Here is a 14,497-nt window from a genome sequence, read left to right as displayed (position 1 = left end):
CAATGCATGGCCATGATCCAATTATAGTCATTTGGAAAATCTGAGCATAAACCATGCAACCATGCCTTTAACTAGTTGTGAAAAGAAAAGATAAATGTTTGACTGTAAAAATATGACAGCAGGCTGGATTATATTGGGACTTAATTTACTCAAGACTAGGACTCCGTTTTAGTAGGGCATGGCCTGCCAAATACACAGCAGTGATAAACTGGGTGTCCTGACACCCTTTTGTAGCATGCTACCTCTCATCTAGAAATGTGCTGGCCTAGTGTTATAAGGCAGCTGAGGCCGAGCTGCTGTTCTAGACTATCAAACTCTGCTAAGTGTCATTTTGACCAGGATCACACCCTGTTTTCATGACTTTAGTCACCTTGATCAGCACCAGAAGGCGTTACATTTATTTTCTGAACAACAGAATACCTCTGAAGGACAGGACTCTGACTCAGATATAAATCCAAAGATGTTTTTAGATGACGAGATTGAAAACCGCAGTGTTTTTTCTAGTGCCCCATGCCCACAAGTTCAGAAATCCAAATTAATCATCTAACCTTTCACATGCTTGCAGTGTGAAGAAAGGGTACAAAACAGACCAACTTCAACACGATGATAAGGGCCATATCCCAAATCCCACCCCTCTGGAGCAAGGAGATGTAGCTTAGGAAAGCAGGAAGCCTTAGGCTAGGTACAACCCTACCTCACCTATGAGATTTCTTGAAGTCACAGCTGGAATGAGACAGGTGCTACTTTCTGTTGACTCTGTAGCTCTGACAATTACAGCACTCTCTAGAAAACAGGAGGTCTGTGATTCAGCTTCTTTCTTAAGAAGACTGAAATCCACACTGACCATTATCTGAAAGAATAGCCTCATGACCAGGTTATTGGTTGTCTTAGCAAGGCATGGAAGGAAAAAGGAACTTTAACACAGAAATCATGCTCAATCAGGCAAGAAAGTTCTCTTAAGGCCATGGCAGTATTTTTATACTATAAGTGTGTAATATAAAATAACAAAAGCCGTCCTTGGAGCAGGAATGGATAGGATGGGCAGATCTCCTCCATTTGAGCAGACAGCCTGAAGCACTAGACTACAGTACTTGCACACAAACCTGAAAGTGGTTTCACCACTTCAAACAAGTGGTTGAGATACCACCCAGAATGATGCAGAGATTACAGCAATCTCCTGGGAGGTGGGGAATGTAGGTTGAATTTCCCCATTCCCACCCTTGTCTCCCTGTTCCAGACAAACTAGAGGAATCTGAATGTCCTGTTTTCTGTGCAAATGCTGAAACTACTGAGTTATTGTGTCATTTAGTCGGCACCAGCTGACTCTTCTTTGGGGTTTCCCTAGAACCCAGCATTTAGGCAGATGAACAGTTAGTTTCTATATCCTGGAGGAGGATAGAAAATTTTATCCAAAAAAATGCCAGGGGCTACTATTTGCAGAGGAGGTTAGACTAGATGCCATTTCTATGGCACTACCGAATTTATCGTAGAATGCCCTGGGTTGGAAGAGATCCTAAAGATGATCTAGTTCCAACCCCCCTGTCATATCCAGGGAACCTTCCACTAAACCAGGTTACTCAAAGCCCCATTCAGCCTAGTCTTAAACACCTCCAGGGATGGGGAATTCATAACATCTCTGGGCAACCTATTCCAGGGCATCCTCACAGTAAAGAATTTCTTCGTAATATCTGAATCTGCCCTCCTTCAGCTTAAGGCCATTCCGCCTTGTCTTATCATTGTCCGATTTAGGTGCCTCTGGATAGATGGCAGCAGTCAGGATTTCAGGACTTTGACTTGGGTATCCTAACCCTAAAACCAGTAACATTTCATTGCCTTGGTCCCAGAAATCTGCAGCCTAAAGATTCACTCTGGTCTTGGGGAAGCCAAGCAAAATCTGGTAATGAGTTGTCATCAAGTTACTTGGCCATAAATGCAAACGTATATGTGGGCACTGGAAGTGAACCCCTCAGCCTTTCCATAGAGTCTGCTCCCAATGTAACCTTCAGGCTTACCAATTCTGGTAGCACCCAGCCAATGTCCCTCAACAACCTTCCCACTTCCTGGAGCTTTATTTCACACAAGGCCTCCTTCATATTGCTGCAGGCTTCCTCCCGTTGTTGCAGTGCCTGGTTTTATTATTCCGAGTTATCCAATAAGCCCTGGGAATGATAGCCTTCTGGCCCTCGCTCCTGCACCGCCGCCTCCAGCAAATCAAGCTCTGTACACGCCAGTGAGACAATTTGCCTACTGTTTTTCCTGTCCCCTTATCTCTCCTCCCACCTCGGTGTTTGTGCTTAATGGATTGGGAGTTCCTTGCATGAAGAACTTCCTTTTCGCCTCATGGGAAGCACACAGCGTATAGTGAGTGATCTCTCATGTCATAAATAACTGCAGGACAGCGGACCGTGCTCTCCCTAGAGGGACCCCACTGCCTTGGGTCGGTCGGTGAGCAAGTGCCCGGCTCCCTGCGCAACACCCGCATCTACCCGAAGCACATAGCACACTCAATGCCACTTTTTAATCATTTTCTCCAAACATCCCATTTCCTGTTCTTTAAATAGCACCTCAAAGATTATTTTAAAGGCTTTCAAAACACTCTTGCCGCCGGTTTTGGGTTTGGAGTGGGTTTTGTTGGTTGGGGTTTTTTTTTAGCTTTCTTGCATGACGATATTTTCACGTCGTGGGAGACAGGAACAGCTCGAGGAAGCTGCGAAGTTGCACGGAGTACCCGGGGGAGGAAAGGCGGCGGAGGGGAGGCAATACGGTTTCTAGGACAGTCCACCTGGCACCGCCGTTTTGTTCTTGCACACACTTTCAGCGCGGAGCTGCGAGTTTCGGGATGACTCTGGAACTTTATACTTATACTACTCCGGGGGTAGCCCGCCCGGAGCCGGGCGAGGGGCCCTGAAGGCGGCGGCGCTCCGCTGAGTCCCTTTCCCAGCAGAAAGGCCGAGATGCAAAGGAGAAATGACAGCATGGAAAGCGGAATATTTTTATCGGGGCCAGTGCCCGGGGTGAGGGGTGGGCGGAAAGTGCCACCCTCCCTCTGTCTCTCCTCCCTTGCCCTCAGCCGCCCACGCCGGCAGCGGCATCAAAGGGAATCTCCCTTGTCGCGCCGTGTCAGCACCGGGGATGAGCGCACCGGCCCGTCATGGCATTTTCGCTTCTCCCGGCGCTTACTCAACAGGCGGGAGGGGAGGGAGGGCTGGTTTGGAGGGGGGGCGGGGGGAGGACTCCCAACCAGCGCCGCTTCTGCCATGAGGTCACCGCGGCGCTATGCGCTGTGCCCGCCGCCGCCCCTGCTCCGCTCCGTTGCGTCAGGCAGGGGGTATCCCCGCCGCGGCCGACCGAGCGGGGCATCCCCGCCGCGGAAACACGCCGCGCTGCCACGCGTGTCCCTGGCCGGCGGGGCGGGGGGGTGATCCTGCCTCCATCCTCTCCGCCGCCTCCGCACCGCCATCCCCCCCGCGCAGCGGGCGCTCGGGAATGTCAACAGTGGTTCGCCGGGGGGCCGTGCAGGGATGGCATGCGATGCGATGTGGAGGAAGGCAGCGTACTGACTGCACCGAGGGAATTGCACCGAGCCGGCCAAGCGGAGGGGAACTCCAGCCACAGCCACCGAGACACTTTTTTTTTTAGGAGGGAGTCGGGTCTGACACCCGCGCCAGCGTCCGGCTGCGACTTTCCCCCCCCCGCCCCGGCGGGGACGCTGCCGGGAGGATGGGTGTGCACGCCGGGGTCCCCGTGCGCTGCCCCGCACTCCACCCCCTGCGCAGAGGAAGCCGGGCGGGGGCGTGGCCCCACGACAATGGGACTCGCCGGCGCTATAAATACCCGCCCGCATCTATATTTGGTTTGGCCGGATCACAACCGGGGGGGCGGGGGGGGGGGGGTGTCCCAAAAATAGCCCCGCGCGCCCGCCCGCCGCGGCCGCCGCTCAATGGGCTCCGGCCCCGCCCCCATCCCTCGCGCGCGATCCCGAGCGCCTCGCGCGGGGCCCGGCGGGGCTAAATTTAGTAACGCCGCTTGCGTCAATGACGCGGCCGCCGTGCGTCAGCCCCGCCGCGCCCCGCCCCTCGGAACGGGGCCCGCCGCGTCCTGTGCGTGGATTGGCCGCGGCGGCGGCACGAGGGCGGTGACGTGGGGGCGCGGGCTGGCCCCCGCCGGGGGCCGGCGGCGTCCGGAGGGGAAGCGCGGCCGCGCGGGGAGCCCGGCGGGTTCCCCCGCGGGGGGAGCGGGGTCTGGCAGCGCCGCGGCCCCGGAGGGAGGGAGGGAGCGAGGGACGCCCCGGCGCCCGCGGGAAGACGGCGCGCACCGCCTCGGGAAGGGGATCCCGGGCTCGGACGTGGCCGCCGGCCCGCGGCGTCCGCCGAGCCCTGCGCCAGCCTCGGCTTTGCCTCCCGGGGAGGGAGCGCGCTCCGCGGCGGTGACGGCGGCGGGATGATGGAGCGAGAGGCAAAGCGAAAGTGTCGCCGTCGCCGCCGGTCCCTCCTCCTCGGGGCGGCAGGCGCCTCGTCCGCCCCGGCTCCCGTCCGTCGGGAGAACTCGCTTGGCGGAGCCGCTCTGTGCGAAGCACAGGCCCAGCACCGGCCGTCACGGCTGCGGTGACAGTCGCGAACATCCCGACTGCCGGCGGTGGATGTAAACACGGCACCGGGCACGGCGGTGGGCGGCTGCTGCCAGCGGACACAGCGGGGGAGTCGTCCGCCGCCAGTCCGGTGCCCCAGACAGACACACGGACACCGAAAGACACACGGACACAGGCAGTCCCAAGCAGGCGGCAGCCCGGACGCTTCTCAGAGCGGCTCACACTAGTGCCTCTCTGTGAGCGGCACCTCCCGCAACCTGCTCCTTGCTCCTGCGCACTGGAAAGTTTCGAAAGAAAAAGAGGGTAAAAAAAAAAAAAAAAGTGAGAGGAGAAAATAGTAGGGAAAAATTAAAAGGCAAAAAAGAAAAAAACATTTTTAAAAAAATGAAAAATAAAAAAGTGAAAGAAACCTTTATAAATTCATCGTAAAAGTTCCACTAAGTAACCAAAGCTCCTTTCACTTGAGCCACTTCAGTAAATATATAATTCTGTTATTATCACTATCTTAATAATAGTAATAATTATTAATATTATTATTATTATCAGACTTGGGAAGGACTCGCCAGGCTGTGGCGGGCAGGCGGCCCCGAGGCGGCCGGCCGGCCGTGCCGTCCCGCTGTCGGCGGCTCGGGGCGGCTGTGCCGGAGCCCCGCACCGCTCCGCACCTCGGCTGTGCCCGGCAGTGCGCGGCTGTGCACGGCTCGGCGCGGCGCGGTGCGGCGGGAGCGCCGCGCACACACTGGGGCGGGGGGGGGGGGGGGTCAGTAGCGTCAGGCTCCCATGGCGTCACTATTGACGTTTCGCATTCCAGCCGCTCTATGGAGAGGCCGCTAGGGCTCCTCTCACATAAATGACGTTCAGAGAGAGGGAGCGGGAGAGCAGCGCAGAGAGGCGCCTCCGTCCCCTCTCTCCGGCGCAGGCACACGCGCACCCCGGGGCACTCGCACCGGGACGCGGGCACAGGTCCCGGCCCGGCTCCTGCCGCACACACACAAAGGCACATCGCGGCGGCGGCGGCCGCTCGGCATCCCTCGCCCGCCCGCCTGCTCACTCACTCCCTTCGCCCGGGGACGGGCTCCTGGCTCCTCAGGCTTTTTCAATCCTTTTCCATGCCTCGGGATAACGCACCCTCTGGACCTGCAGCTATCCGGAGTCTGAGGGATTTTGTGTCTCGGGTCCTGCCGCTGGACAGCGCCTACACACGCCTTTAAGGAAGCGGGCACCTACAAACTAGATGTAAAGACGGAACCTCCACAGCAACCGAGTACGTATGCGAGTGAACGGGAGCGGCTGAGGGAGAGGGACAGCGCGGCGTGTCCCCACTCCGTGAAAGTTACGCCGCCGGGGTAGAGATGCTGGGGAGATGCCGGCGGCGAGCGATGCGGCTCAGCCGACGCGCTGCCGTGCCGGGCTCTCGCTGAAACTTTTCCCTCACCTTCCCCCCCCACCCTCCTCTCCCATCCTCCCCGTGGATGCTCAATTGCCGCTCGTCTTCCGAGCTTCCCTGCCGTCTCGGCAACTCCTGCCGTGCGCGGGGCACCGCTGCCCCTCGCAAACGGGAGGGCTGTGGTTGAGCCGGAGCCGGTGGTACTAAGGTATTTCTGCTAGTTGTTGTCATGGAAATGATGCTGCCGGCGGCGGCGGGGAGTTTACAGCGCCGGTGATGAATGGCAGCAATTTGTCTCCTTCCTTTAGCCGCGCTTGGGAAATAGGTGGTTCTGTTTGCACAAGTTCAGCTGTCTAATAGGGACGGCGGGGCAGGTTGAGCTCATCTCACTTTGGGAGACAGCAGCCCCCCTCGGCAGCCCAAAGAGCTCGCCCAAGAGGTAATTGCTGGAATGTGACATATTTTATTGAAATGAGACGGGATGTTTGCACGGCACGTCTGCCCCGCATCTGCTCCTCGGAAATGTGCACTTTTCCCTTCGGAGGTCAGGAGTGGTAACGAGGGGCCGCGGTGCCCCGGCACGGGCGGTACCGTGCGGGGAGGCTGGGCTGCGCCGCCGCTGCCCCGCTCCCTGCCCCCGCGGCGCCTCTCGCCTTTGCCTTCTCGCCTTAATAGCAGCGAAAAGAAGTTTCAGTCTTGGAAAGAGACGAGAAAGCGCGGGCGTTGGGTTGTGACATTATGCAGAGGGACAGTTATAGGGGCAGCATTATCACGATAGTCTGTCCCGGGCAGAGATGCCGCTCACCTTAGCGAGGCTAGTTAAGAACGCTGTTACTTAACTTGCAAATTTTGGATACGATGGAATCCGTGCGAGGATATTTCCCAGGGAAAGGGCGTAAAACACTGTTTTATGTAGGGGGATTGGTGTGCTGGGATAGGAATTTTTTTTTTCTCCAGGAAAAAAAAAAAAAAAAGTTTGGGAATGAATCGCTAACTTTTATCCAAGCCGCTTCACTAGATTACATTCTTCGCCCTATTTTTCTCTCCTCCGTGGAGACCGTTGTATGCTGGAGTCAAGCCCCGGTTAAAAACAATGGACTAAACCAGACCAGACGGTTTCTTCGGAGGTGAATCTCACGCGATCTCGTGGATATTTGCCGGAGTGACCGTGCGGCTCGGGGCGATCCCTCCCACCCACCCCCCCAAAAAAAAAATCGCCAGCTAACCGGCGGTGGAAATCCAGCACGAAACTTTTTAATTGAATGGAGCTTCCCCCTCCGCAGTCCCTCCCGGGTAAATGAAGGTTTCGAAACTCGCCTGAAGAAGTCACAATCACAATGGAGTATTTCACGGTTTCCTCCTCGTATTACAGGGTGGGGAGGGGTGTCACTCGGGGCTGAATGTAAAGTGCACGGAGGAAGAAAAGAGCTTTGACAAGGGTAGTTATTTCCTCCTAATTTACAGCCCTTACGGCCCTGCGCTCCTGGCTCGGGCGGCGGCAGCCCGGAGGGGTGCTGCGTGGTTAAAAGCGCAGCGAGTGTCTCTAGGTAACCGGCGGCTCGGGGGGGCAGAGAGGAGCCCTAGGGCGCTCCGCGCCGAGCGGGAAACCGCCTCGCAGGAGCTCATGGGGGAACAAAACCCTCGGGAGAGAAAGGGATGAGCTGACAGGCACTTAACACCCCGGGAGCTGGCGGGGGTTCAAAGGCGAGGGGCGCGCGGAAGGCAAAAGAAAGACAAGGAGAGGGAGAAAGAGTCGCCGGGGAGCGGCTTCCGTGGACAGGGGCCGGCGCGGCCGCGCATCCCCCGCGCTGCCGCGGAGCCCGGCTGGCAGCGCCCGGAGGGTCGGGGGTAGGCGGCCGGGCTGCGCTCCCTCCCCCGCGGCGGCGAGATGGGCCCGGAGACACTGCACAGGGTTAGGCGGGCCGGCAGGACACCCCTCAAGTCTGGCCGGTACCTTGCGTAGAAAGTCCCAGCCTGCTTTTCCCCGGCCTCTGCATCCCAAAAAGAGAAAGTTCTCACGGGGAAGTGGACGCTCGGGGATGCTGTCCCGCTTGTTGTAGTCACCCCGCCCGAGGTTCTCCTCTTGCCTTCCCCAGGCTCCTCTCTCGGAGCACAAATAGGCAGCTCCGTTGTCCCAGCCCGGTGCTCTCTGCCTTTTGTGCGATGAGGGAGCCGGCAGGAATGCGCTCCCCGGCCGGCTCCCCCTTCCCACCCACGGGGCGAGGCGGGGGGTTGCCTGGCGAGCGCGGGGGACGGTGCCCCCACGTCCCCCCGAGGCGCCGCGCCGGGGGGGAGGCGGGGGGCTCCCCTTTGCCCCGCCGGGCACCGCCGCCCCTGACTGTGCCTTGTCTCCCGCCGCCGGCGGACAGAGCCCGGGTCGGAAGAGCGCCCCCCGCCCAGGCCAGGCCCCGGGCCCGCCTCCGCCGAGAGGTCCCAGCCGGCACCAACCCCGCCGCCGCCCGCCGCCGCCTCCGTCCGCACCTCCAGCCCCACCATTCAGCGCGCAAGATACCCACCAGGTAAGCTGCCGCTCCGGGAGAAGGGCGGGAGGAGAGGGGTGCGGGAGCTCCTGGCGCGGCCCCTACTCTTCCCAAATCCCTTTGGCATCATCGGCTCCCGACGTCCCGGGGAGTTTAAATCCCAAAAGGATCAGAGCAGTGCGTGCCTTTCGCAGCGCTTTTGGCGAAGCCGTGCCTGGGCACACGGGGTTGCGAGCCCCTCGCCAAAGACATGCCAGATTTAAGGGGAAGCTGGTTGGGGGTGCTAGTGTCCCTGTGAGGAGCTCAGCTTGCCTGGCGTTAAACTGGGCATCCTTTACCTCAAGTCCTCCCGAAGAGAGCAGAACACGATGGTAATAGTTCCTAATGTCCCTGCCCTGATGCTTTTACCCATTCATTTGGGTTTTGATGACAGGTTGCTCTTCAACGCACCTCCTGTGGGGCTTTTTCTTTTCTTGTTTTAATATTGTTGGATCAAGAAAAAATCCCAGGTTATTTACTTTGCAGGGGAATTAATACTGGTGCCCTAAGTGGAAAAGTAAGAGTTAGACAAGTGCACTGGCAAAAGACGAGGTAGGAGGAGTCCCACAGAGCCAGGAGAGACCAGACCTTTAGGTTAGGGATATTTTTTCAGTCCTCCAGTCAGAGTTATTTTAGACTTCTGTTTTTCTACTCCACTTTGCACAGAATTCAGTGGCATAACTCTGTTATGCTCAGAAAAATGCAGGAAAAAAAGGCATAATGATCTGTTCCCTTAAACTCATGCTCATTTTCTGAGTTAGCAAAAAAGCCTTTTTCCTTCAGAGAGCTGTGTATCAACACGTACACTTGTGACATTAGCTGTGAACTCACTCTGTTTTGTTCCTCCGTTAGTTCTCAGTGGAGGTGTGTGGAAAGAATTTCTTTCCCTTTTTATTTGATTAAGCACTGATCACTGTGTTTTAACAGCCAGTCCTTAAACTAACAAATGATAGTGATACGACTTGCCAGGAAATGTGTGTGCGTGGAATGGCATGGACAGAAATTGACAGGGAAAAAAAAAAAAAAAAAAAAAAAAAAGAGAACCGTAGAATAATACATAAATAACATTGGGAGGCAAGGCTTGGGGGAGGGCTGTCCTGCCTTCTTCTTCAAGCTTTTGGATTTAAGGCAAGGAAGGTCTTAATTTCAGGAAACAGCACTATTTTTTTCCCCTCAGATTTTAGTGTTTTCTCGAGAAGAAGAAAGATGTGAATGGTTTGTGACAGCGTGATAATTCAAATTTGGTGCTTAGTTTAAATATGTTTATTTGCAAAGCAGGCAGGAAAGAATTAAAAGTTGATTTAACACAAATTATTTGGATTCCTGCATGCCAGGAGTGAATATTTTAAAATTGTAAGTGAAAAGGGTTCTTAAAATGATGAGGAAAACCTCATTATTTTCAAGGCAGGTTTGTTTTTTTTTTTTAACATGAATTATTTCTCAAGTGCTTCTGGAATATAAATTACCATGATTAAGAAGAGATGAGCTGCACTTAATTTTGATATACATTTTATCCCTATTTACTTTTCACTTTATGAGAAAATATATACTAATTGATTCATTTTATTCTTCTGCTGTGGAACCAAAATACACCACACACTTTCAGTTCGAGTTGCAAATATTGGTCTAGAATCTCACAGTGTTTAGTCAGGGAAACCTCAGTGAATTGCAGAATTTGGTCTATTATTTCCTGTGACCAGCAAATTACATGGCAGACTAGTAGGAAATGTAAAAGAAAATAACAGTCAGATCTTTTTAGGCAGGCACTGTGTTGCTTCAGCCATCCCAGCTCTCAGTGAACCGCATTAAGTTTCATGACTAATGAATAAAACCAACTGTATTACTGGCCTCAACCTTGGTTTCCCATGAAAACAGAAATACCACATACCTTTTATCCCACATTTTTGCAAATTGAAGGGGATGTTGTATCCTCCACCTTTTAAAGGAGAACATTCTAGCAGAGATAAGCCTTAAAACTAATAATGAGGGAGCAACCTTAAATTATTAGCTGACCCAGAAATATTCTTCAAAGGTCCAGACCTGAGTAAGCAAAATTGATGTTTTCAAGTCCTGAGTAGCAAACCTTGTGATTTGAGTAATTCCTCCGACATGCACTGCAGATGCTGCTTCTTTTAAAATAAATATAATTTTTAATATTATGCAGTTGATAATCTCTTCACCCTTCATGAAAATTTTACGGCATGATTGCATGCATACAGAGATAGATTTAGAGTCATAAACTGTTCTCATTCTGCTTATCTAATTCTCATTGACACCTATGTATATTAAGCAGCAGATGTAGGGCAGCTTGAGATGGATCCTCCTCTCACTGACACTGGTATAAATGTGAGTTTCTCCCTTGACTAGATGAGAGCAGGCTCCATAGTACTGAATGCTTAGTCGGTCCCTGACGCATATTTCCCATTGAAAGAAAAAGGCTCGAGGCTAATTTAAATGTCCGAATGGGAGCTGGGTGCCTATCTGAGCTGTGGGAAAGCTTCTAGTGAAGAAGTCTGTGAGGGCCCGGCCTGCGGCCTGGCGCGCCGGGCGTGTTGTTAACCTGCCCCTTTGCCCCTGCAGATATGCCCTGTGTGCAAGCGCAGTATAGCCCTTCACCGCCCGGCTCGAATTATGCATCCCAGACCTACGCCTATGGCTCGGAGTACAGCTCAGACATCATGAACCCTGACTATGCCAAGCTGACCATGGACCTGAGCAGTACCGAAATCACTGCCACTGCCACCACCTCCCTTCCCAGCTTCAGCACCTTTATGGAGGGTTACTCTGGCAGCTATGAGCTCAAGCCTTCCTGCCTCTACCAAATGCAAGCTGCCTCCCCTGGCCAGAGGCCCCTCATAAAGATGGAAGACACCCGGCTGTCCCCGTACCAGCCCTCGCTGCCCCCATCTACAGATGAGGGCATGCCCAGCACTTCCATGTACTTCAAGCAATCTCCACCCTCCACGCCCACCACGCCCGGCTTCCCCGCTCACCAGGGCCTGTGGGATGAGCCCCCGCTGCAGCCCACGCAGACCTGCCTGCCTCCCGGCCACCTGATGGACGCCGCCCCCATGAAGACCGTGCCTCCGCGCTTCCCTCTCTTCCACTTCAAGCACTCGCCTCCGCACACGCCGTCCGCGGCCGCCCACATGTGCTACGACCCTGCCCCGCTGAGCCTGCCCCTGGGCTCCGACAGGCCGGCCGCCAGCCAGGCTCCCATGGAGGGCCATTCCTACGGGCTGCACCTGGCCAAGAGACCAGCCACCTTAGCCTTCTCACCGCTCGGCCTCAACGCAGCCACCTCCAGCCTGATGGGGGAGAGCAGCGGGAGCGGCAGCAGTGGCCTCCCTTCTCCGCCCAGCAGGAGCTCTTCGTCCGGGGAAGGCACCTGCGCTGTCTGTGGAGATAATGCCGCCTGCCAGCACTACGGCGTGCGGACATGTGAGGGCTGCAAGGGCTTTTTCAAGGTGAGAACTCCGCGCTTCGCTCCCCTCCCTGCTTGCTCCCGCCTCACTTCCCGCCCCCTCTGTCCCCACATGCTCCTGGGCTGACCTGGGGCTTCAGGGACATCGTGTGTTAACACTCAACCCCCCCCAGCAGGGTGGGAGGGACACCCAAAGTTTTTGAAGAAGGTCAAGGAAAGCCCGCTGTAGGATAAAAGGATCAGCCAGTCTTGGCTGAGGAGAGGCCATGGCGGTGATCGGGGGGAACCACATCCCTGGTCTGCCAGCATTCTTCCATGAAACATAGGTCACCCCAGTCTAAGCTATAAACTGCATTTCTTCCGTAGTAAAATTCATCTGGAGTACATTCAACCTGGGTTTTTTCTCAGTCACCAGTTCTAATTATACTTTGCTTTTAGATGAGAAAAGAAACCCTGAAATCGTAAAGTCCGCTGAATATTTTAGGTGGTGGTAATGGTGCCATTAGCTGTCCAGGGGCGGGTGGCATGAGGAGGAATGCCGGGTGGTCAGCACCAGGAAGAAACTGGTTTCACTCATGGGACAAGCCCAAGTACTTCCACTTGCTTTTGGCCGCTGCTTTGTCATTACCCTTCAGCTCAGGAGCCCGGGGAGTCCTCACCAGGGGAAAGCTGCCTGCCGAGCAGTGACTAAGCACTGCTCAGGGTCCTGGTGCCTGCCCTGCAATGAAGGCAGCTTTGCAGCTGAATAATAACACAAATACCTTACACACAGCAGTTTCTCAGGGGAAACTTTGCGCTTGTATTTTCGAGAGTTGAATATAGTCTTTTTGATCTTAGGTTTGGGTGCTTTGTAATTTCCTTTCTGCAGGCTGAGTCCAGATTCTAGTATTCATTTCAGAAATAGCTTGTTTAAGTGAAGAGCTTGTGATTGACTTTTGGTAGGATGGTTCTGGGCAGCAAGTTTAAGATTTGAAACATCTGGATTTTGTATATTTCTTCTTGCTAAGATAGCAGTTATGCCCTTGTTCTGGTAAAAGATACAATGGGAACAAAAATAGTTCCAAAATATTTGGGGGGAGGGCTTACAGCATTTTTTTTATTGTAGGTGGAGATGTCTGTGTTACTTAATAATAATCCTTTGACCACATGGTAACATACACATCTTCTATAAAACTAATTTGTTATTTAAATATAACTAGAAAAAGGAATACAAATAAAATGGAAATAGAAGCTTTTATTATCCCAAACCTGCCCCTGTGGAAATCAATAGCATATCCTTGAGTTTTAACAGTAACTTATTTTGCAAAATTAAACTGGTTTCAGCTCCAAATCACAATGAGCAATATTTGCTGTATCTTCTACATTTAGTACATTGAGGCTGTTATTTGATAACAAACACAAATTATGGAATAAAATGTATGCATTAATTTAATTGCAGTTAAAGATTTACTATTGAATGTTAAGTTGATAAATTTGTTCCTGGTGTCTTTTCTAGTAATACCTTTTTGGATGCTATTTATTGATGTATCTTTGATTTTAAGTATGGCAGCATGATACCTTTTTGCATTAATATTTGTTACATTCTTCTAAAGCTTAGAGGTTTCTACAAATTTAAATTTGTTTTATTTTTTTCAACATGATTTTGGAGTTAATTAAATTTACATAACTATGTCATCATTCTGTCTTTTTTCCTCAGGTCAGGTTAACTTTCCCAGAGTATTTAGCCAAACATATTTTGTAGGGGGTTCTGTTTTTTTTATTTTTCTCCCTGATGATTTTAATGGCTAACCAAACCAGTTATTGTGGTATTTGACTAACAATAGTGATAGCAAGAGAAGTACATTGCAGATCATTTTGATTTTATTTTAATAAGGTCAGCAATAATCAAGGGAATGAACCAAGTAGAAAATTGTTCCCAAAGGGATATTAAAAGCGGAGATAATCTAATCCCCAAAGGTAGATGTGATGACCTGGTAATTTCAGATATGATTTTATCATTCAAAGTTGCCTGTCTCCAGAGACTTGCTTCAGAACAATCCTAGATGATTTTCATTGTCAGCAGCTAACACTAATAAAATTGTTTTTCCTGCAGGCTAGTGTGTTAGGAAATTAATTTTATCTAATTATATGAATTGCACTGTCACTTTTCATGTTGTAATTAAAACACATTTTGTCAGGTTCTAAGTTGCTCAAGAAACGATCAGTTTACTATTTTTGTGTTGCATTTTCACAGAGAACAGTTCAGAAAAATGCAAAATATGTTTGTCTGGCAAATAAAAACTGCCCAGTGGACAAGAGACGTCGTAACAGATGCCAATACTGCCGGTTCCAGAAGTGTCTCAGTGTCGGCATGGTTAAAGAAGGTAAGGACTCTGGCTATTTATGATCCCAGAAAACTAAAATATTATGTTTAATGAATCTGTGTCTCTGTGTGTGCATGCCTGTGTCAACATGGATATCTCTACGATAAATTTGACAGTGATGAGATTCATAACTTACCCCAAAATATGTGCATTTATTTAATAATGTATTGATTTTGTGTTTTTCACCCCTATTATCATATTTAGACTGTAGACCCC

At 52.3% G+C, this 14,497-nt stretch overlaps 1 protein-coding gene across 3 annotated transcripts in view; it reads left to right on the top strand.

The window, feature by feature from the left end:
* Positions 1-5,347: 5,347 nt before the first annotated feature.
* The window catches only part of NR4A3 (nuclear receptor subfamily 4 group A member 3), a 29,579-nt gene continuing 20,429 nt past the window's right edge, over positions 5,348-14,497 (top strand). Inside the window, exons 1-4 of one of the 3 annotated variants that reach the window (XM_066327921.1) lie at positions 5,348-5,852; positions 8,345-8,494; positions 11,075-11,961; positions 14,152-14,281. In XM_066327921.1, the coding sequence (XP_066184018.1) occupies positions 11,077-11,961; positions 14,152-14,281 (1,015 nt within the window). In that variant the 5' untranslated portion in view covers positions 5,348-5,852; positions 8,345-8,494; positions 11,075-11,076. The remainder of the gene's footprint in view (positions 5,853-8,344; positions 8,495-11,074; positions 11,962-14,151; positions 14,282-14,497) is intronic. The other 2 variants (XM_066327903.1, XM_066327912.1) reach the window with 2 other exon arrangements.

The sequence above is a fragment of the Sylvia atricapilla genome, chromosome 1, assembly GCF_009819655.1.
Source record: "Sylvia atricapilla isolate bSylAtr1 chromosome 1, bSylAtr1.pri, whole genome shotgun sequence".
In the NCBI taxonomy this organism is placed as follows: domain Eukaryota; kingdom Metazoa; phylum Chordata; class Aves; order Passeriformes; family Sylviidae; genus Sylvia; species Sylvia atricapilla.
This window is presented reverse-complemented; position numbering and strand designations above follow the sequence as displayed.